The 21,932-nt window shown below is 39.4% G+C and overlaps 1 protein-coding gene across 2 annotated transcripts in view; it reads left to right on the top strand.

Annotated features, from left to right (window-relative positions):
* Positions 1 to 21,682, top strand: part of LOC129433819 (multidrug resistance-associated protein 1) — a 30,438-nt gene extending 8,756 nt beyond the window's left edge. For both annotated transcript variants that reach the window (XM_073857137.1, XM_055192517.2), the window contains exons 2-31: positions 2,774 to 2,950; positions 3,204 to 3,329; positions 3,788 to 3,925; positions 10,039 to 10,164; positions 10,849 to 10,910; positions 10,993 to 11,124; positions 11,384 to 11,590; positions 12,718 to 12,895; positions 12,985 to 13,146; positions 13,237 to 13,329; positions 13,832 to 14,035; positions 14,144 to 14,290; positions 15,627 to 15,714; positions 16,078 to 16,147; positions 16,248 to 16,374; positions 16,446 to 16,622; positions 16,719 to 16,886; positions 16,991 to 17,174; positions 17,248 to 17,320; positions 17,629 to 17,746; positions 17,971 to 18,178; positions 18,267 to 18,577; positions 18,658 to 18,857; positions 19,354 to 19,480; positions 19,570 to 19,671; positions 19,774 to 19,920; positions 20,010 to 20,168; positions 20,250 to 20,416; positions 20,508 to 20,702; positions 20,835 to 21,682. In XM_073857137.1, the coding sequence (XP_073713238.1) occupies positions 2,774 to 2,950; positions 3,204 to 3,329; positions 3,788 to 3,925; positions 10,039 to 10,164; positions 10,849 to 10,910; positions 10,993 to 11,124; positions 11,384 to 11,590; positions 12,718 to 12,895; positions 12,985 to 13,146; positions 13,237 to 13,329; positions 13,832 to 14,035; positions 14,144 to 14,290; positions 15,627 to 15,714; positions 16,078 to 16,147; positions 16,248 to 16,374; positions 16,446 to 16,622; positions 16,719 to 16,886; positions 16,991 to 17,174; positions 17,248 to 17,320; positions 17,629 to 17,746; positions 17,971 to 18,178; positions 18,267 to 18,577; positions 18,658 to 18,857; positions 19,354 to 19,480; positions 19,570 to 19,671; positions 19,774 to 19,920; positions 20,010 to 20,168; positions 20,250 to 20,416; positions 20,508 to 20,702; positions 20,835 to 20,943 (4,482 nt within the window). In that variant the 3' untranslated portion in view covers positions 20,944 to 21,682. The remainder of the gene's footprint in view (positions 1 to 2,773; positions 2,951 to 3,203; positions 3,330 to 3,787; positions 3,926 to 10,038; positions 10,165 to 10,848; positions 10,911 to 10,992; positions 11,125 to 11,383; positions 11,591 to 12,717; positions 12,896 to 12,984; positions 13,147 to 13,236; positions 13,330 to 13,831; positions 14,036 to 14,143; positions 14,291 to 15,626; positions 15,715 to 16,077; positions 16,148 to 16,247; positions 16,375 to 16,445; positions 16,623 to 16,718; positions 16,887 to 16,990; positions 17,175 to 17,247; positions 17,321 to 17,628; positions 17,747 to 17,970; positions 18,179 to 18,266; positions 18,578 to 18,657; positions 18,858 to 19,353; positions 19,481 to 19,569; positions 19,672 to 19,773; positions 19,921 to 20,009; positions 20,169 to 20,249; positions 20,417 to 20,507; positions 20,703 to 20,834) is intronic.
* Positions 21,683 to 21,932: the final 250 nt, after the last annotated feature.

A 21,932-nucleotide genomic window follows, 5' to 3' on the forward strand; every position in this document is an offset into this window, starting at 1 on the left:
GACCATGCAACATAACAGAGAACCACTTTCCCTTTAATGGTCAGAGACCAGAGTCATGACATGACATCCTATCCAACACCCATCTTCCCACCATGTCGGCCTGTATGAGGTTTATTTTGTCTCTACACTCCTTGTTGGCTTGCCAAATGTGCACATCTTAGATAGTGTCATACCACAAGAGTCCTTCTAACCGGCATGCAGTATTTATCAGAGCTGCGCTATTGCTGAAATAACCACGGCATAAAATACAGCCAGAGAAGTTCGCATCAGTCCAGAGAAAGTTTGGAAGGAAAAAGGTGACAAGTCTACAGCAGCGCTTGGAAATCAAATTGTTTTGCCACGTAGAAAAGCTCAGGGATATGGTACAGTGTGAATGAGTAATGTGCTTTGAGTTGAGTTGAGAGGTGTAATGTTTGGTATAGGGATTGTATACCGGGTATTTGTATAAAGCGCCTCTTTGCTGGCTTTGCATTGTGACGTTCATTCTCATTTACTAAGACAAAGTATACACATATAAACCCACTGAAAACATTTCAACACACTTTGTGCTTTGGACCTCAGTCTATTATTAGTAATGAGAAATCTAACTGTGATCTATCTGTCACCGTGATTCAGAGAACACAGTTTGTTTGGTTTTGGTGTAGGCCTAATAAACATCACAGAGACTTTGGAGGCCGTTTTACTGAGATTTTTGAAGTTTGTGAAGTGAAGTTGAAGATTTTCTGCTTAGAATGGGTAAACATAAATGGTACACTGTAAAAAATGTCTTGTTGCACTTAAATGTTTAGGTTTAATCAACTTGAATTTACAATTCATTTCAACTTGTTTGACTAGTGTGACTGTATATTATGAAAATAAAGTTGAACAAGCTTAAGTTATTTCAACTAAATTTTTATAAGTTACAGCAACTCCTCACTATTCAGAAAGTTGAAATGAATAGGAAATTTCAGTTGATTAAACATAAAATTTTGTGTTCCATCACCCAGAATTATGTAAGATAAACAAGGTTACATAAACAAGATACAGTATATTTTACCGTGGCGATAATAATGCATAAATTATCTTTATTATTATTACAGTAATAGCTACAGTAAAACCATTCCAGCAAAATTCCTATCAGAAACACACTTGGCAATCAAATTTTAAGATTGTTCAAGCACAGAGAAATGCATTACATATTTATTACAAGAGCTTCAAATCTCACCTCTGTGTTACTTCAGAACAGTTTCTGTTGCACAGCACTGCAGGTCAGTTGTTATAAATCACATATAGTGTACAGAGAGCAATTTGTCTTGAACAAACAGTGGAGAACATCAATGAACATCTTAGAATGTAATAAATAAAAAAATAAAAACGGATGGGCTAGGATAGGATGGGATAGAAAAGGATAGGATAGGAAAGGAAAATAAAGGATATGATAGAAAAGGATAGGAAAGGATGTGATAGGAAAGGATGGGATAGAAAAGGATAGGATAGGATAGGATAGGATAGGATAGGATAGGATAGGATAGGATAGGAAAGGAAAGGAAAGGAAATAAAAAGGAAACAAAAAGGAAAGCAAAGCATATGATAGGAAAGGATGGGATAGAAAAGGATAGGATAGCAAAGGATAGGAAAGGATAGGATAGGATAGGATAGGATAGGAAAGGAAAGGAAAGGAAAGGAAAGGAAAGGAAAGGAAAGGAAAGGAAAGGAAAGGAAAGGAAAGGAAAGGAAAGAATAGGAATGGAAAGGAAAGGAAAGCAAAGCAAAGCATATGATAGAAAATAATAAGGATAGGATGGAAAAGGATAGGAAAGGAAGGATAGGAAAGGAAAGGATAGGATAGGAACGGAAAGGATAGGATAGGAAATGAGAGGATAGAAAAGGATAGGAACAGAACAGAATGGAAAGGAATGGATAGCATAGGTAAAGATAGGATAGGATAGCAGAGGATAGGATAGGAGAGGAGGAAAAAAGGATAGGATAGGATAAGATAGAAAAGGACAGGAAATGATAGGATAGGAAAGGATAGGATTGAAAAGGATAGGAAAGGACAGTATAGAAACAGAACGTAAAGGAATGGATAGTATAGGAAAAAATAGGATAGGACAGGATAGAAAAGGATAGGAAAGAATAGGATAGGATAGAAAAGGATAGGATAGGATAGGATAGGACAGGATAGGAAAGGATAGGATAGAAAAGGATAGGAAAGGATAGGATAGGAAAGAATAGGATAGAAAAGGATAGGAAATGAAATGAAAGGAAAGGAAAGGAAAGGAAAGGACAGGACAGGACAGGACAGGACAGGACAGGACAGGACAGGAAAGGAAAGGAAAGGAAAGGAAAGGAACGGAATTCAAAGAAAAGGATAGGATAGGATAGGATAGGATAGGATAGGATAGGATAGGATAGGATAGGATAGGATAGGAAGGAAAGGAAAGGATAGGATAGGACAGAAAAGGATAGGGTGGAAAAGAATAGGAACGGAATGGAACAGAACGGATAGGATAGGATAGGATAGGATAGGATAGGATAGGAAAGGATAGGATAGGATAGAAGAGGATAGGGTAGGTTAGAAAAGGTTAGGATAGTTTTTCAGAATAACAGACAACATAAAACGACAATGCAATTTGAACAATATATACACTAATACAATATACAATGATTATATTATAAAAATAATTAGGGTCGCTCCTGTTAAGCTTGGTTAGGTTAGGTTAAGTCTGATTTGTTTAGCTTAATGTTTTAAAACTGATTTTAGAGGAGTAATGGTTTGACTTTGTCTTTTCAGGACTGGAATCTCACATGGTATACACCACACCCAGACCTTACCCAATGCTTCCAGCACACAGTACTGGTGTGGTTCCCCTGTTTCTATCTCTGGATTTGTGCCCCTTTCTACTGCTTATATCTCAAATTCTACGACCATGGGCGTATATCGATGTCAAGCCTTTGTTTTGCCAAGACGGTGAGTCATACTGTTCATATCACATTATATTAAAACATTTTTAACTAGTTTTCTAAACCTAGACTGGAATAGGGCACATGTACAATAAAATATCGAAATTGGTCATATTAACAAAAAGCATTACAATGCAAGTAAGGGGTTCTGTGGAAAGACAGAGATAATTTTAAACCCAATAAAATGCAACTGTGTTTGTAATGGACTTCAGGTTAAAATTTTGCATAAGACATAATACATGACTCTGTGTGTCTTGTAGGGTTTGGTACTTTGTCTGGCTTCCTTTGGTTTCTTGGAGTTGATCTATCTTCTGGTGAAAAGGAACAATGATATTGAGCATCATATGGTCTTTCTCCTGAGCCCCATCATTCGCAGTCTTACTATGGTAATTTTACCTACTTTCAGTCCTAAACCTCCACAAAGTACTACTGTATGTAGTAAAGCATTGTGTAATGAAATGTATAATTACAAGGTTACAAGAGATATCACGTGTTTCCGAATCAGGGCTTTTTTAAAAGATGGTCAAGATTTATGAGCCGTTATATTTAAGCTTGAATGAGCAAATCTCTTTGTGGCTAGAACACATCTGTGTCTGGCAGACGCTTCCTAAAGGAATCAGAATAAATAAGCCTCTTTTACATCTGGTCACTGCAGACACAGTGTCAACATGGCGCATTGCCAGATCTAACCAAGATGATAACTATAACAATAATTTTACAGCCTTGACACAGACTAAATATTCACACTACACTGTGCATTCCAGCATACTGTAAAATTGATGTACACACACTCCCAAATGTTCATCTTTCTGTTGAAATTGACAAATATGATCTGTTTGCTCAGATACTGGCAGTGTTTGTGATGCACCTGGAGAGATTGTGGGGATGCCGTTCTTCTATTTTTCTTTTCTTGTTCTGGACACTGACAGTGGTGTGTTCACTGGTTCCTCTCAGAGCCAACATACAGGCCATCGTAGACCAGGTCTGTATATTTTTAGCCAACTATAAAAAATATTTTACATTTATTTTGCCCTCAAATCTCAACCATTACAGTGCATCTCTATTAATATACATTACATATAAGGGAATTTTAGCTCAATTTGGCCACTTTTGACAACTCCCTTTACCTAAATTTAACCATATCCTGTACAGTAGTGCATCTGTGAAATCCAGGTTAAAGTCCCAAAATCTAATGATGAGATTAGGAGCATCACAATTGTTTTTTACATTGTTTAGGATGATTAACAGTAAATCACAAAAATGACTTTAGCTGCGTTAGCTGGGTCACATTTTATGAGCAAATTATGAGCAATCCATTACAAATACTGTAGAAATATAATCCTAAATCTTTCTCATAATAATTCTTATAATCATAATATACAGCAGGGAAAATAAGTATTTGACACATCAGCATTTTTATTAGTGAGGGGATTTCTAAGTGGGCTATTGTCACAAAGTTTCCACCAGATGTAGCCAACAAGCCAAATATTAAATTCATACAAAGAAATCAGAACATTTAAGTATACAAGTTGAGTCATAATAAATAAAGTGACACAGAGAATAGTCCTTTTCACACATACAGTCTTTACTGGTAATTTACTGGTAAATTGCAGTTAACAGATCATGTGTGAACAGAACCTTTCCGGTAAATCAGTGCTCCCAATTTACCAGTAAGACAGGTTGTAAGATTACCAGTAATTTACCGGTAAGCGCTGTGTGTGAACGAAAATTATAGGATTACCGGCATTTGGAACGGACGACGTCAGACCGTGCTGACAGCTTCGGGCCAATCATAGCGTTTTAATACAGATGACACGTTTACCCCCGCAGTGTTTACTGACGTTTCCACACACATGCTGCTTGAAAGTTGAGCACACCTGCAGTTTATGTCCACATTTCTTCACCAAAGTTGTTTAAAACAGCTTACCGCCGAATTGCCGACGTCCTTAGCACGCCCTCTGTGAAGCCTAAAGTGCAAACAGTACTGTTGTTAAAACGCATTTTCGGTTTGACGTCATCTCATTCAATGTTGTTTGGTCATGAGCAACTTCGCGACTGTTTACCACAGACGTGAAAACAACAAAATACGGACCGTGGTTATGAACGACGTGGATTGTTTACAAATACAACACTGAGCTCGCCGCGTGCTACAGGTACTTCCGCTTTCTCAACGAATTTACCGGTATTTTGATACTGATGTGTGAATGATGTCTTACTGGTAAAATAACGGAACGCCACTGCGTGTGTGAACAGCACATTTTTGTATTTACTGGTAAATTCATTCTGGTAAATTCATGGTAATTTACCAGAATTACTGTGTGAAAGAGGCTAATAAGTATTGATTACACTTTATTTAATACTTTGTAGAAAAGCCTTTTTTGGTGATTACAGCTTCTAGACGCCTCTTGTATGGAGAGATCAGTCATCTGCATTGCTCAGAAGTGATTCTGGCCCATTCTTCCACACAAATGGTCTTTAAATCTTGAAGGTTCCTTGGGCCTCTTTTATGAACTTTGATCTTCAGTTCTCTCCATAGATTTTCTATGAGATTTAGGTCAGGTGATTGACTGGGCCATTCAAGCAACTTGATTTTCTTTCTTTGAAACCACTTCATTGTTTCCTTGGCCTTGTGTTTGTCCACCCTCTTTTCATTTTTTTTTTAGCTTTCTGGTAAATGGCAGCAGAGTTTTATCCAGAATGTCCCAGTACATTTCTCCATTCATCCTGCCTTCAATAATATGAAGTCTGCCAGTATCCCTTGAAATGCAGCCCCAAACCATGATGCTTCCACCCCCAAACTTAACTCTTGGTATGCTGTTCCTGGGGTGGTGGGCAGTGCCATTTCTTCTCCAAACATGGTGTGTAAAATGACTGCCAAAAGGTTTAATTTGCTTTCATCTGACCATACTATAGTCTCCCAATAATCCACAGGCTTCTTCAAATGCTCTTTTGCAAACATTAACCGAGCCTCAACATGCTTTTTGTTCAGCAATGGAGTCTTGCATGGTGAGTGTGCATGTATGCAATAGTGGTTCAGCGCATTGCTTATAGTTTTCTTTGAAACAACAGTGCCTGCTGATGCAAGGTCTTCCTGAAGTTCTTGGCTCTTGGAGATCTCTCCTGATTATTCTTTGGACTCTTCGGACAGGGATCTTACAGTATGTGGAGCACCTGATCATGGCCGGTTTATGGTGAAGTGATGCTCTTTCCATTTCCGGATAATGGCCCCCACAGTGCTCACCGGAACATTCAGCATTATGGAAATGTGCCTATAACCATTCCCCCATTCAACGATAAGATTATGAAGATCTTAAGAGATTGAGATTGCTTTTACCCATCATGAAGTTTTTCATGTGTGCCTCCTGGGTAAGGAGAAGCCTTTATAGGCCATCAGTTAAGACTAAACCAGCTGATATCCATTAGTACTGATAGGGGGCAGGGTTTCTCTCTCAATACTGACAAATTTCAGATGATCTCCTGGCTTTCTATGCCATTTTGCATCTTGTTCCCTTCATGTGTTCAATACTGTGTCATTTCACTTTATTTATTATGACTCAACTTGTATACTTAAATGTTCTGATTTCTTTGTAGAAAATTTTGTGTCAATAGCCCATTTAGAAATCCCCTTACTGATAAAAATGCTGATGTGTCAAATACTTATTTTTCCTGCTGTATCATAATATTCCAATTTTAAGGATATTTGACACATCGTTTTATTTTCTAGATTCCTGGCACTTTAAAATGTTTACACTGTTATTCTCCCGTTGGGCATGCATAACATAGACCTCGTATGGTTTTTCTAATGAATGCTACCCAAAATGACTGTCAGCTAAATTTATCTGTGTTGTGTCTGAGAGACTTACACAGCGGTGCATAAACAGAGTGCTTACAGATGGTACTCTTTACAGCGGTAAGGCAGCCATAACCTGTCGTCTGGGGCGGCCTGACGGTCTCTCCTCCCATTTCCCTCAATGCCCTCTTTGTCTGGAGCCGCCGGGTGCTGTCACAATCACCACTGGTGCTTTTCCAGGCAGATAGGAGAAGCTGCAAACATCTGTGGATGCCGTTGCTTCCGCTGTCTGTCTGTCTCTCTCTCTCGCCTGCTGTGCTGCTACACGTTATAATTATTTCAGTGTGTCCTGTCACAGAGACAACAATAAACTTCTTGACATTTCACAGGAACAAGCATCTCATGTGCAGAGATAGTGTGCACACACAATCATATACATGTCATATAATCAATATAATATAATCAATATTACCATAATAACATTTTGGTGCCAATACTGATATTCGATTAATTTAGAATGACATCAACCAATAGCGATAGATACTGATAGTTTTGCTTTTAACTCCTTTAAAATTATAATGTCATGAAATCCTAGAAGGGCAGAGCATACAAACTGCAATTCTGTTGTCATTGTGACCCAATTTAAAATGATCACAGCATGATGCATTTTTCCACCCCTTTTGATTGCCAAGATATAATCTGCCATGATCCCCGGCTGTTTTTAAACAATCCGATGATGTCCAATAGTGCTGAGGCCGATATATTGATGCATCTCTAATACATATACTGTATACATATATACTCCTACATTCATTATCTTTCCACGCAAAGATAAATGATGCTGTAGCTTGGTTTGCGGCAGGATACGTTTTGCTCCAATTGAGCCATTGGCAAATGGGCAACACATCCAACAGCAACAGAAAAATAAATCGAGCTTTGTCCTCTTTTACCACACTGTGGGACGACCAATTTGAGCTTCTTCAAACTTTCTAACCATACGATACGGCATCAAAATATTCACAATGTATTCTACATTGTGTTGTCCACAGTTTGGACTGTGCCCATGTGAGTAAACGAACCTTGTGTTTGCCCATCCTTAAAGCGGCCTGTGCTGCCACTGACCTACATTCCTCTAGCAGTTTGGCCATTTGACACCGTTTCTGTGAAAAGTCCAAAGAAAGGGAGTAATGGATACCCTCAATGACCCATGCACCTCGGCCCATTTTGGTTGTTACACGTGTACTGCATCTTGTGTAAGGCAGGGTGGCGAGCATGCCCCAAAGGCACCTTTGTCCTAATAATGTGTAGTATGAGTGATAAGCATTGCTAGTTACTCTTTTGCTAGTTAATATTCTATCCTTGCTTTTGATCCATCACAACCATCATTATTTTTACTTACATAAATGAGAGGTTTGTAAAGTCTGTTTATGGACATAAATGTATATGATTTTCTTTCCCATGATTTTGAACCTTACCAAAAAAGGTTTGTTATGACATCCTGGTTTAAGGGCACATTTAGGTCATTACAATATGTTGAAGTCTTTAAAAGGAAGGCAGGGAAAGCAGGGAATATTCCCAAATTGACACTCCCAGCATAAGCCACCAGTCTTGTGGTGAGACGGAGTGGGAGGCTGATCTCAGATTTATTTTGCTGCCATAGAGAAAATATGGTTATGGTTTCACAGGAACTGTACAGCTTTTGTGGTAAATGACTCTCCCGGTAGGCAATGGGAAATCCCTGGCAAATGTTGATGTATCACTCATGGGAATGCTTGGTCACTGCTGCACTACTTATTTAATTATCAATGTTTCTCTTTTTTATATTTAATTATTAAAACAAGGTTTTATCGTTCATTCAAAATTAATTTGCCCCAATAATAAAAATGTTGCCATTATTTGGTCACCCTTATGTATGGCTAAAAGTGTATCATTTCCTTACATGGAAAAACAAAAAGAGAATTGCTGAAGAATTGACTGACCATGCCTTTCCAAATTAAAGTGAAACATTACATTTTAATCTGTTTCTCATCATGTATATTAGTTTTAAACTTGACGTTCAGATCCTCATTCACTTTTAAATACATGTAGAGGTGTTGTTTTTAACATTTGTGAACATTAAATGATGAGGGAATTATACATTTTTGTCCTCTATATTCCTTAAAGTCTGAACTCTCTTTGCCAACAGTATTTACACAGAAAGACTCTTTAACTGCTTAATACATTTGGCCCATCATTCCATGTGTGATAAGGAAAAACTATAAACGTCATTGACGCAGATGTTCATATTTCTAATTAAACATGTTCTAAAATGTAACATTAGTTTGTTTTATTTGTACATTACAACAATGTAAATAGAAATTAAACGCAATTAAAGTGAATACATTTTTATGTACATGCATACTTGAAGGTGTATAGCATGCATCACGAAACTCAATGAACTCGGGTACTATAGGCTAATAATAAAGAGGTCAAGGCAGTGGCACACAGACAAAAGGAAATTTAAAAATTATTGGCAAAATGATTTCTTTTTTACCTTTGAAAATAAAACTGCATTAGTTATGCATAAACAGAGTAATGTTTTCTTATTTAAATATTAGAAAATGATAAATTAGGAGAATCAGGGCAACTTTCATTTTAATATAACACACTAACATTTACTTTCGGCCCACGGCCCTCAGTCACGTTTGATTTTTGGCCCTTGGAAAAGTTTGTTCACCCCTGCCCTATATTCACTCTTAGTCTCTAAAAAAAATGTTAGGTTAATTTCAACCCAGCGTTGGGTCAAAAAGGGACAAACCCAGATGTTGTGTTAAATTAATACAGAAAATGTTTATATTTTACCCAACAATGGGTTAAAACAACCCAACATAAATTAAATTACAACTCAATTGGTTGGGTTCATCCCTTTTTGACTCAACGTTGGGTTGAAAATAACCCAGCACTTTTAAGGATTCTGTGAACATTTTTGCTTAAGTAATTTTTTGTGATTTACTGGTGATCTACAAAAAATCATCTGATAATGTAAAGAATTCAAATGAATTGTGATTTGTAATGTGAATATATAACCTTAATATCTTTAATATTGACTGAGTAAGACCATGTCAAGGATTAAAGTCAATGTAAAATCAATGAGTGAAATCAAACTTTGATTCTCATAATCTCAAAACTACAGTAGATTATGAGACTTTAGAAATCCACAGGCAGGGTCACATTTATGAAGATGCTGTTTTAGGGTATCTGTGTTGTTAATTCATCTGCCGTACTGGTGTCTACATTTTATTCATCACCTATCATGTGTGTTCCAGGGTTTCTCTGCGGATGCCATGAGATTTGTGGCATTTTTCGTGTTCTTTTCCCTCCAGTTGGCTCAACTCATCCTCAGCTGTTTTGCTGATCAGCATCCAGAGACTTTCAAACCTGTTTATGTAAAGGTATGAGGTCATCATACAGTAAGGTTGCGTTACGGTTATTATCGATCACTTTGACTCTCTATTTTTACTCATCACCTTTAAAATTGTATTATACATAGATGGAGAGCACTTAAAGAGCACCTATTGTCCAATTCACATTTTTAAATTTCCATTGGTGTGTAAGTGTGTATTAGTACATGTTAACGATATGCAAAAGGTAAATACCCCAAAGTAAACGATGATGCGAGTTATCGTCTCCGACGTAAATCTCTTTTCTTGGACTACAACAAACACACGAATTGTAGGCAACAGTTCACTTCCTGGGATTGGTGATGTAGACAAGACCGACATTATCATAATTCATCCCGCTTCAGACTCGCAGCCTGTAAGTTAACTCCTGTTAGCATTGCACTGTGACTGAATCTTTCAAACATGGTAAGGAGCATCACATTTCCTGCTGACGTCAGAGGTATTCAGGCAAATGTATGGTATGTTGAAAATAGTGTTTTTTAACCATAAACCACACAAACACATTGTACAATACCAAATACACAAAATAAAGTTGTGTTTTAGCAATGAGATTGGTGCTCTTTTAGATTTATTAACCTATTCATGTTTTTAAAGACTCATTTATAATTTAAAGAAACATTTGACTTTTGAAAGAAGTAAGTTGTTGATTTGATCATACTGATCTCTTTCCTACAGAACCCCTGTCCAGTTGAGGATGCTTCATTCTTATCAAAACTACTGTTTTGGTGGTATGGCAGGTATAAATGTTTTTTCCTAGCTGTTTTATGGAAAGCTTGTAAAGATTCAGGTAGTAAGAATACAGACAATTGTCCTTTACAGATTGGTTGTGAAGGGATATCGCTCCCCTTTGAAAGCAGAAGATCTTTGGTCGTTAAGAGAAAAGGATACGTCTGAAAAAATCATCTGTGACCTTGAGAAAGAATGGGCCAAGCAAAGGTCCAAACTCCAGCAGTAAGTCTTTAGTCATTCCTCATGCATATGGCATTCATAACCTATAAAATGCTCTTTATCTGCAGAAGACAAGTTTCTTAAAAAAAGACTCTTTATTCACTGGGCAACTGCTTTTTTCGAAGCAACTTATACAAGGTATACGTTTGTTCGAACACACAACCTTTGCTTGCCAGCTGTTCTACTAACAGACCTATAGTCCACAGAAGAAAGTCATACAGGTTTGGGATTAAAACTACTATATTTTCTTTGTCGAATACAGAAAGGAGTGTACTCTGAATGCGGCGCAGGCTCTTGGATATAAGCTAAGTGAGCAGACCCAGCTCCTCAGAAAACTCCATAAAGAGCAAAGCTCAGGCTTCTGTCTGCTCCGGACACTGGCCAAAACCTTCGGCCCTTATTTTCTGACCGGGACACTCTGTTTGGTCATCCAAGATGCTTTCATGTTCTCCATCCCACAGGTGTTAAGGTGAGAGAGGAGGTAATGCTGTCATGATATATACATGTATATGTAAACATACAGTGGCCAAAAATGTTTTCGGATATTTATGAATATGAACACTTGTGAAATGTTTGGTTGGTTTGTGCTTTATTTAGTTAAAACAAATTACGCTTGTTTTTCATTTTGAAATGCAGACATTTGTGTGGCTTCAGTGTCCAAATACATTTTTGGGCTTCTGCATGTAGAAGGTGTGGACAGCAGTCCAGAAAAGTGATGACAGATTTATAACAAAATGATACCACCTAGACCAAGGAAGCAAGATCGCTATTTAAAAATAACTCAGAAGTGTCAAGATTATTGTGCAACTAAAACCGAGACAGAGGTTTCTTCATAAGAATAACCTTAACCGTGTCTGTGAACTCCTTGACCTCTGTATCGAATACGTATTACAGCGTCTGCTGTGGTACAGCCACACATTGCCACTGTTCATTATGTCCCGCAGTGCTTTGTCGAGTCTGTTCCCTTTCTACAGCATTGTACTCTTTGTGTCTGAGTAAGCATTGGATCATGCAGCCACAATAATTCACTCTGTCTGGTATAAAACAGGCCAAAACCACCATAACCAATGAATGTGGGCCACAGGAATTGTAGTTTCACCACCATCACACACCCCTTAAGAGTTATTACATGATTTGAGATACAGTATATTGATCCATGCACCTGGAGATAAACGTGACCCAGTCGCTTAAACTGTAGCTAAAGTCGTTTTTTGTGATTTATCATTGTCTGAAAATATAACATTAATATCTTTAAAGCTCACATAACACACGCTGTTTCTGCACATCTGCATTGTAGAGGTGGGAGGTGATACAATAAACCCCCTAAAAATTCTCGGGCCAGCATCATATGTCCAAATTTCAGTCAAAACCGTTCTATTTCATCATTAACAATCTGAAAACAGGGCTTTAAGTGTAAAATACCAAACTTGTCCTTTAATATAGATTTTGAGAGTGACAAAGTTGGTAGCAGCAATATCAAGTCACTTATATGCAGACTTACAGTCATGCATTTGTTTCTGTTTGCCATGTTTGAGTTATATAACAAAGCCAAATGTAAAGAGCCTCTCTGAAAGTCATGCATTTTTCTTTTCTCAGTCTTCTGCTTGGATTTGTGAGGGATGAAGACGCCCCCTTGTGGAAGGGATACCTCTTTGCCTTTTTGATGTTCCTGTTGTCTTGTCTGCAGTCCCTTTTTAACCATCAGTACATGTATACCTGTTTCACAGTGGGCATGAGGGTTAAAACTGCAGTTATGGGTCTGGTATACAGGAAGGCAAGTATAAGCTTATGCAAGTAGACTGACTGTTACATTGGGTCCATAATAATAGTACCTAAATGCTCTGTCACTTCTGATCTCCTCAGTCTCTGGTCATCAACAGTGCGGCCCGTAGGACGTGTACAGTAGGAGAGATAGTGAACCTGGTTTCTGCGGACACCCAGAAACTGATGGACTTCGTAGTGTACTTCAATGCCGTTTGGGTTGCCCCAATTGAAATCGCCTTGTGTCTTTACTTTCTTTGGCAGGTGAGCAACAGGAACGTAAATAGGCCAGGTGACTGCTCATGTTTATTAAACATAACACTTAATCATTTAAAAATTATCCCCACTGTGCAGCATCTTGGACCATCTGCCCTGGCAGGCATTGCCACAGTGATTCTCATCTTTCCTTTAAACGGGTTCATTGCCAAAATGAGGAGCAAGATCCAGGTATTGTCCAAAAGATGATGTTTCTCTAGCTCAATTAGTGAAGCATTGCATTAGAAACACAAAGGTCAAGGGTTCAAGCCTCAAGGAACACATGTTAATAAAAAAACATATGCACTGTAAGTCACTTTTTCATAAAAGTGTCTGCCTAAGGCATTATCATAAATATTTCTAATGTTTGTGTCATCGTGACCGAGCAAGGAATTGTCCCAGAACCTCATGTCTTGAACTGGTTTGAATCATGTAAGGGAAAGGCGGGATGGACAGTCTGTGTGCTTTGATGGTTGTGGACATGGTAAAACAATCACAGAGGATTATGCTTTCATGTTGACGTTTAATGTCTTTATTTGCTTTTCTAAAACAACCAACGAATTGAGGCTTACCCATAGCTCACATCTTTCCGGTCATAAGAGCTTGCTTTCATTACTATCCATTTACATCGTTTACCGATGATCACGTCTAGGCACAAGAAAACTGAATGTTCTGATCCGTTTGTTGGTCTCAGGAGGTCCAAATGAAGTACATGGATGGACGCATTAAGCTCATGAATGAGATCCTGGGCGGAATAAAGATCCTGAAGTTTTATGCCTGGGAAAATGCCTTCAGGGAGCGAGTCCTCGGCTACAGAGAGAAAGAGCTGAAAGCTCTGAAGAAATCGCAGATCCTGTACTCCATATCTGTCGCCTCCTTCAACTCCTCCACTTTCTTGGTACATTTCAGAAAAACTCATCACACAAATGATTTTAATGAACAACATGTTCGGATGAATCTGTGTAGCGTTTATTTAAGATACTTTGTGTCATGACTTTACCTTTAGATTGCATTTGCCATGTTTGGAGTGTATGTGCTGATAGATGATAAACACGTCCTGGATGCTCAGAAGATCTTTGTGTCCATGGCCCTCATCAACATTTTGAAAACTCCACTCAGTCAACTGCCCTTCGCTATGGGTACCAGCATGCAGGTGAGCTTCACCATAGACATTATTGACGTAGACGACTCATAGACTGAAGGGGGTCGCACACCGGACGAGCAGTTCAGCACCTCGTCGAGTCGCGTCTGGGAAAACTCGGAGGTGTCGTACACCGGAATTGCACATTGGATGGCGCGAGCTTCGTCGGATAGCGTCTGCTTCGGGGTGTATAATGTACGTTGGCAGCCAATGTTGATCGTTAATGATTTGGGACAAATATGATGTTGTTTGGTGTTGAACTGTGTGAGTGGTGCTCTGTGGCGCAACAGGGATTTGAGCAACTTCCTGAGTCGTAGCTGGGCGCCGTGGACAGGCGCCACCTGTCGGCACCAGTGTGGGTATGCTTATAGAAAACAATGTGTTTGATTCTTTTAGAATGGCGCGGCGCTAAGCTGCGCATCCGATGTGCGACCCCCTTTTGACTCAGGAAGTTGCTCAAAAACATGTCATGCCACAGAGCGCCACTCACATAGTTTAACATTAAATAACATCATGTCCCAAATCTTTAATGAGTAACATTGGCTGCTAACGTATATTTTGCATTTTGAAGTAGACACTCTCTGACTGAGTTTGTGCTATTGAATGTGCACTTCCGGTTTACGATGCCTCCGAGTTGTCCTAGACGTGACGCGGCCTTGAGCTGCGGGTCCGGTGTGCGCCCCCCTTGACGCTGCCTATTGGAGCTGGCGTATCAGCGGGATGCCATCTTGGATGGGTCCCCAATGCGCCGCCCCTGCATTTATTTCTACTGAGGAAGGTGGATCCCCAAATACAATAATCATATCTCCCTGAATTTTCACACAGTTTGGTTACACGTAAGAAACTTTAGTTATGATGACATAATATTATAAATGGTAAAATAACCAAAATTATTTTTCAATCTTACTTGCGAAAGGTAATCCCATGCGATCTGGTATCAACACTGTGCCGTTTATTGCTGCCACAAGCTGCACAAAATACAGGCATAGTTGCTTGCTCTCTGTAGACTTCGATTGACTCTGGTGCTAACGTAGAGTAAGGAGACCCAACCAATATGGCGGCGATGCTGAATTGCGTTCCAGCATGTCATGACGTGTCTACATATATAATTTCTATGTGCTTTACTACACTGTAAAAAATGCAGCCTGAAGTTAAAACAACTTGGTTTTGCAAGTCAATTCAACCTACAATTTTAAGTTTTGACCTAAGATAAGTTGACGTACCTTATAAAAACAAGTTGAAACTGTTTAAAACATAAAGAATTTTACAGTGTACTTGCTATATGTGCTAATATTCGATAAGAGAAAATTGCTTAAATACCTGTTTTTCTTGGTATTGTTTTTTTAAGGCTGTAGTTTCTCTCAAACGTCTCGGAAAGTTTCTCTGTCAGGATGAGCTGAAAGCAGACAATGTGGAGAGAGTTCCCTACAGTCCTGGTGAGAATACGGACTTTCCACGTCCTACATCATACGCTGGAAACGCACTTTTTTGTGAACGCACGTCCAGCATTAACCCGAAAGCTAGTTATTTTAGCTTGTAAAGTTTAAAATGTTATTTTTCTTACATAAATTGCATCGATTGTTTGGCTTAATATCTGAATATTTGTTTTGTTATTGATAACATATTTAGGGAAATAATATCCTGCCTTTAAAATAGTGCATCACAGTTTTCAAAAAAGTAGAAAAAGTAACAATCTTCACTACATTTACCCATGGTATTTGAAACCCATTGTTTTTGTGCCTTTTAATGCAGTGTATATATAAACATACTGTAAAGCCTATATTTTAATTTTTTCTCAGATGTTAATAGTGTCGTTATGGACAATGGCACATTCAGCTGGTCTAAAGACGGCTTACCATGCTTAAAGAAGTAAGTGCCTTGAATTTTTATTTAGTTAAAAAACTCCTGAAAGAATCTAGGATCCATTCTTAAACATGTGAAGAGGATAACCATCTTATTGTTTATGCAGGATCAACGTGAAAGTGCAGCATGGTTCACTGGTGGCTGTGGTGGGGCATGTGGGCAGTGGAAAATCTTCTCTTCTGTCTGCAATGCTGGGAGAGATGGAAAAGAAAAGCGGCCACGTTACAGTCAAGGTAAGAAACTTTTATTCAAACAAATACTGGCATCATTCACACTAGTCTCTAATGTAATTTTGTTTTTTTAGGGCTCTGTGGCTTATGTGCCTCAGCAGGCCTGGATTCAGAACGCCGCTCTCAAAGACAATATTTTATTTGGACGGGAGAGAAAACACAGCTGGTACCAAAAAGTATTGGAGGCCTGTGCTCTCCTACCAGACCTGGAGATCCTACCTGCAAGAGATGCCACAGAGATTGGAGAGAAGGTAAGAAATAAGAATCTGTAATATGGACGTAATGATAACAACACCTGCTGCAATTTTAGATCCGCAATGTTCAATTGACATGAGTGCTATTCGCAGGGGCTGAATTTGTCAGGGGGTCAGAAACAGAGAGTGAGTCTGGCCCGTGCCGTCTACAGAGAGGCTGATGTCTATCTTCTGGATGATCCCCTGTCAGCTGTGGATGCACATGTGGGTCAGCACATCTTTGAAAGAGTTATTGGACCTAATGGGATTCTCAAGAATAAGGTATTTTACATTTCAAGAACTGCAATATTGTGTGTTTGCATTTATGTACCTCCTGGAGTAAACTTTGCTTGTTCAATTACACTCACCAATGTTTGCTACAACAGACCCGTATTCTGGTGACCCATGGGCTGAGCTTCCTGCCGCAGGCTGACCTGATCCTGGTGATGGTGGATGGAGAGATCACTGAGATGGGCTCTTATGCTGAGCTTCTGAGTAGAGAGGATGCGTTTGCTGACTTTGTAAAAGCCTTTGCGGGTAATGAATGCAAGGAGAACGCCATCCACAGAGGTAAAACACGATTCTGTCTACACTTTAGTCAAAGCGACTACAATTTTTAAAATACTGATTCATATCGTTTCAGGAACCAGAAAATCTGTTTCTCGTCTCAGTATGACAGACTTCTCTATTGACCTCTCCCAGGAGCAACTTATCAGGTAAAAGAAACCATGTTTTTTAAAGATGCTGTCCTCATGAATTAAATAAGTAGTTTATCCCATCAGTTCTTCCCAAATATGTCAATTTTTTCTTCAGTTGAAAGCAAAAAATGTTTGTAAGAGAATATGGTTAATATTTTGAGCGTATTTAGCGATCGATACACATTGCAACATAAAGGTCAGCACAATATGGTGGCACATTGATGTCTTTTGACTGGTTTTCTATCCGTTTCGTCACAAGAAACGCAAAAAACAATAAGATTCAACATGATTAATATGTCTTTAACACTTTGATCTCTTCAATGAAGTGGAGACATGGGAAGTGCCAATATACAAACAATGGAGGCCATACCTGACACAGAACAAGAACAGGACCAGGAGGAAGTTGGGAGACTCACCCAGGCTGACAAAGCCCATACAGGCCGGGTAAGTTATAAAGCCACGTCAAGACTTTGCAAACAATGGGTAAACATCCAGAATACACATTTGACCTCTCAAAGGTCTATAAATGTATGGGTCGGTGACAATCATATCCTCTTTCCCTCCTCCCACCACAGAAATATAGTTTAACCCATGATTACAGGCTTTTTTAATTGCATTCTTCTGTGCACCATAATTGCATCATGGCTGTTCTTCACTGGGTCACACAGGTGAAGCTAGAGATGTATGTGGAGTATTTCAGGACCATCGGTCTGGCCCTCATCATCCCCATCATCTTCCTCTATGCATTCCAACAAGCCGCCTCACTGGCCTACAACTACTGGCTAAGCCGATGGGCGGACGACCCAGTTGTAAATGGAACGCAAGTGGACACGGACCTGAAACTTGGCGTTTTTGGAGCACTCGGCCTTGCACAAGGTTGGAGATCCCTTTTGGTCCTTCAATCTTCATCGAGGATCTTTGTGCCATTCTTCTGATCATTAACCATGATTTTGTGTCATACTAGGAATTGGGATTTTCGGCACCACCGTGGCTATTTCAATAGGAGGAATAATTGCATCCCGACATCTTCATTTGGAACTCCTCAACAATGTGCTTCACTCCCCCATGTCCTTCTTTGAGAGTACACCCAGTGGCAACCTCCTCAATCGTTTCTCCAAGGAGATAGACGCCATTGACTGCATGATTCCCGATGGTTTGAAGATGATGCTTGGGTACGTGTTCAAGCTGCTGGAGGTTTGCATTATCGTGCTGATGGCGACTCCATTTGCAGGGGTGGTCATACTGCCATTGACTCTACTCTACGCCTTTATTCAGGTATGCTACTACAAATCACATGACTAGTCGTCTGACTACTTATTGTGGCTACTCCCCTTATTGTGTGTGTGTTTTTTTAGAGCTTCTACGTGGCCACTTCATGCCAATTACGTAGACTTGAGTCTGTGAGTCGTTCACCCATCTATACTCACTTCAATGAGACAGTCCAAGGAGTCAGTGTGATCCGGGCCTTTGGAGAACAGCACAGGTTCATCCTACTAGCTAACAGTCGAGTGGACCACAACCAAACTGCCTACTTTCCAAGATTCGTGGCCACGAGGTAAGATCTTGTGATTATGTCAAGGTAAACTCTGTTTATTTCAATACGGAAAAGTAAGCTTAGGGCGCACTCACATTATCCAAACCATGCCCCAGAGCGATTGTCCCCCATACACGCAACCCTGCTGCGTGGATCATAAGGTTTTTAAAAAGGTAGATGAAGGTGAGTGGTTGCGCAATTGACGTCTCTACTTTTGAATCACGCTCAGGCGCGTTTGCACTCACACTATAGACTTTTGCTCCTGAACCCAAGTGAACTGCGCTCCAGCCCACCTCTGCAAGCCAGCCAGTGTGCAATTAACCAAACCGCGCCCGGGTGTGGTAAAAAGCAATCACACTTGACAAACAAACCAGGCTTTGGGGGTCAAACGCACCTGAGCACGGATTGGTTTGGATAGTGTTAGTGCGCCCTTAGAGGCATACAGTGCATGTGTCAAGATAGACTGCTGTGAACATATGCACATTTTCAACATGCATTCTCGGGTGTCTTTTTGTAGGTGGCTGGCAGTCAATCTTGAGTTTCTTGGTAATTTGCTAGTCCTTGCTGCTGCCATACTATCCGTCATGGGAAGAGAGACTTTAAGCCCCGGAATTGTGGGGCTCGCCGTATCCCACTCTCTCCAGGTAGGAAACATTTCAAATCCTTAAGAAATTCGGTCTGAAACATAAATATGAATATAGCAGATATCCAAAAATAAAATCTCATTATACAGGTAACTGGGATCCTGAGTTGGATTGTGAGGGCATGGACTGATGTAGAAAACAACATCGTCTCTGTTGAAAGAGTAAAAGAATATGCCGAAACACCAAAAGAGGTAACCATCATCTATTTTTACAAAGATATTCTAGTACAAAAACAAAGTACGTTTTTGCAAACATACTTGTGCTTGCTTAAGTTGGTTTTTGGTTGCACACAGGCACCCTGGACATTCGAGGACAGTCTACTACCCGTAAGCTGGCCCAAAACCGGCTCCATTGAATTCCAGGAATACGGTCTTCAGTATCGCAGGGGTCTTGACTGGGCTTTGAAAGAAATTACCCTCAGTGTTAATGAGAGAGAGAAAGTAAATATCAGCATCAAGTGGAACTGAAAGTGTTTTGCCATGCTTGGTCTTATTATACTTTATTAAGCCATTCACTGAATTCCTCACAGGTTGGAATTGTGGGAAGAACGGGTGCTGGAAAGTCATCTCTTGCTCTCGGTATCTTCCGGATCCTTGAGGCAGCAAAAGGAGAGATTTTCATAGATGGGTTAAATATTGCAGAAATTGGACTGCATGAACTAAGGTCTCGTATCACCATCATACCACAGGTACATCCAACAATGAAACAACAGTTAAACTGAATGAACGACTTTTGTACAGTACTGCATAACTCTTAACTTTTACATTAGGATCCAGTGCTGTTCTCCGGTTCCCTACGTATGAATCTGGATCCCTTCGATGGCTACACAGATGAGGATGTTTGGAGAGCTCTTGAACTCTCGCATCTCAAGAACTTTGTGTCTGGACTGCCTGACAAGCTGAACCACGAGTGTTCAGAAGGAGGAGAAAACCTCAGGTACAAACTCCTCATCAATACCATTTTCATCACACGACTACAGTCATTTGAAATAGTTTTGAAACGTTTTGACCATATGTTCTGGGTTCAGTTTGGGTCAAAGACAGCTGGTTTGTCTGGCTCGAGCTCTTCTCAGGAAGACCAAGATTCTGGTTTTGGATGAAGCCACAGCAGCTGTGGACCTGGAGACGGACAATCTGATTCAGTCCACCATTAGGACTCAGTTTGAGGACTGCACCGTTCTGACCATCGCACACCGCCTCAACACCATCATGGACTACACTAGGTAAAACAAACATAGGGCATGTGGAAATATTTATAACTTGCAAGTTTAGATAAATATAACATTAACTCACACATGCAGGCAGCCAAGACAAAAATGTCCACAGATAAACACAATATTTAACTGTTTCCACAGAGTGATCGTAATGGACAGAGGTTACATCACAGAGATGGATACTCCATCCAATCTAATCTCTCGGCATGGTCAGTTTTACAGAATGTGTCAGGAGGCTGGTCTAATATGAACTTTCACTGCCTAAATACCTAAAGTGACCTTCAGCAACAATCATCTCAGTCCATCAAGAGAGTGAAACAATACATCTTACACCCATGACCTTTCCATCACACAACTTACAATTAAGAATATATAAAATGTATAATCATAGATGCTTCCTCCCTCAAGAGGAACACAATGCTACGAGCTCAGGATGAAAAGGATTGCAGTGTAGAGAAGCGGTGCATATCTTTACGGTGGACTTCAGATGACTGAGGTGCTACACAATGCGAAGACTTGTGTAACTTACCACATAGGTATTCAAAGGTGGCTGAACATGGTCAAGATTGTGCTCACCCACCTTGACCATCTTGAAGCTTGAGAGGAACTCTGTTATTTTATTTTTAGAAATTATAATGACAGGACAAAACCATAGAAACAGACATCATTTTACTGGCACCTTTTAGGATATTATGATCGTTAGAGTTTAATGATCATGTCGGGACAATAAACCCTGAAAGATGAAAGACTCTGTTTAGGTTATCAGGATGTTAGAAACATCAATTTTGTAAAGTGCAACACATACAGTATCATTATACAGAACTTGTTTGTGTGTTTATTAATATTAGTATTTTAGGTTTTAATTTCTAAATCAGTATTTATGTATTTTGTACTGTACAATATCTCATTTTTAAATATTTATATGTTTTTATGCACACTTCATACTTGAAAAATTCATTTTCATCTCAATTAAAAGTTCAGAAGCTAAACCCCTTGACATGTTTTCTTTTAAATGAGCATTTTTTTGCAGGCTCTTTAGGTTTAGGTTCAGCAATTTTACTTTAATGTAGGTAGTAAATAAGGCATTTCAATTTCACAAATGTCACTTAACACATTTGACTGTCTTTCCCTGCAAAACCCTTTTAAGTGCATGCAAGATTTTTTAATAATGAGAAGAATAATTTGTTACATTTATATAGCGCTTTTCTGCAGCACTCAAAGCGCTTTACATATGAAAAG

The sequence above is a fragment of the Misgurnus anguillicaudatus genome, chromosome 19, assembly GCF_027580225.2.
Source record: "Misgurnus anguillicaudatus chromosome 19, ASM2758022v2, whole genome shotgun sequence".
In the NCBI taxonomy this organism is placed as follows: domain Eukaryota; kingdom Metazoa; phylum Chordata; class Actinopteri; order Cypriniformes; family Cobitidae; genus Misgurnus; species Misgurnus anguillicaudatus.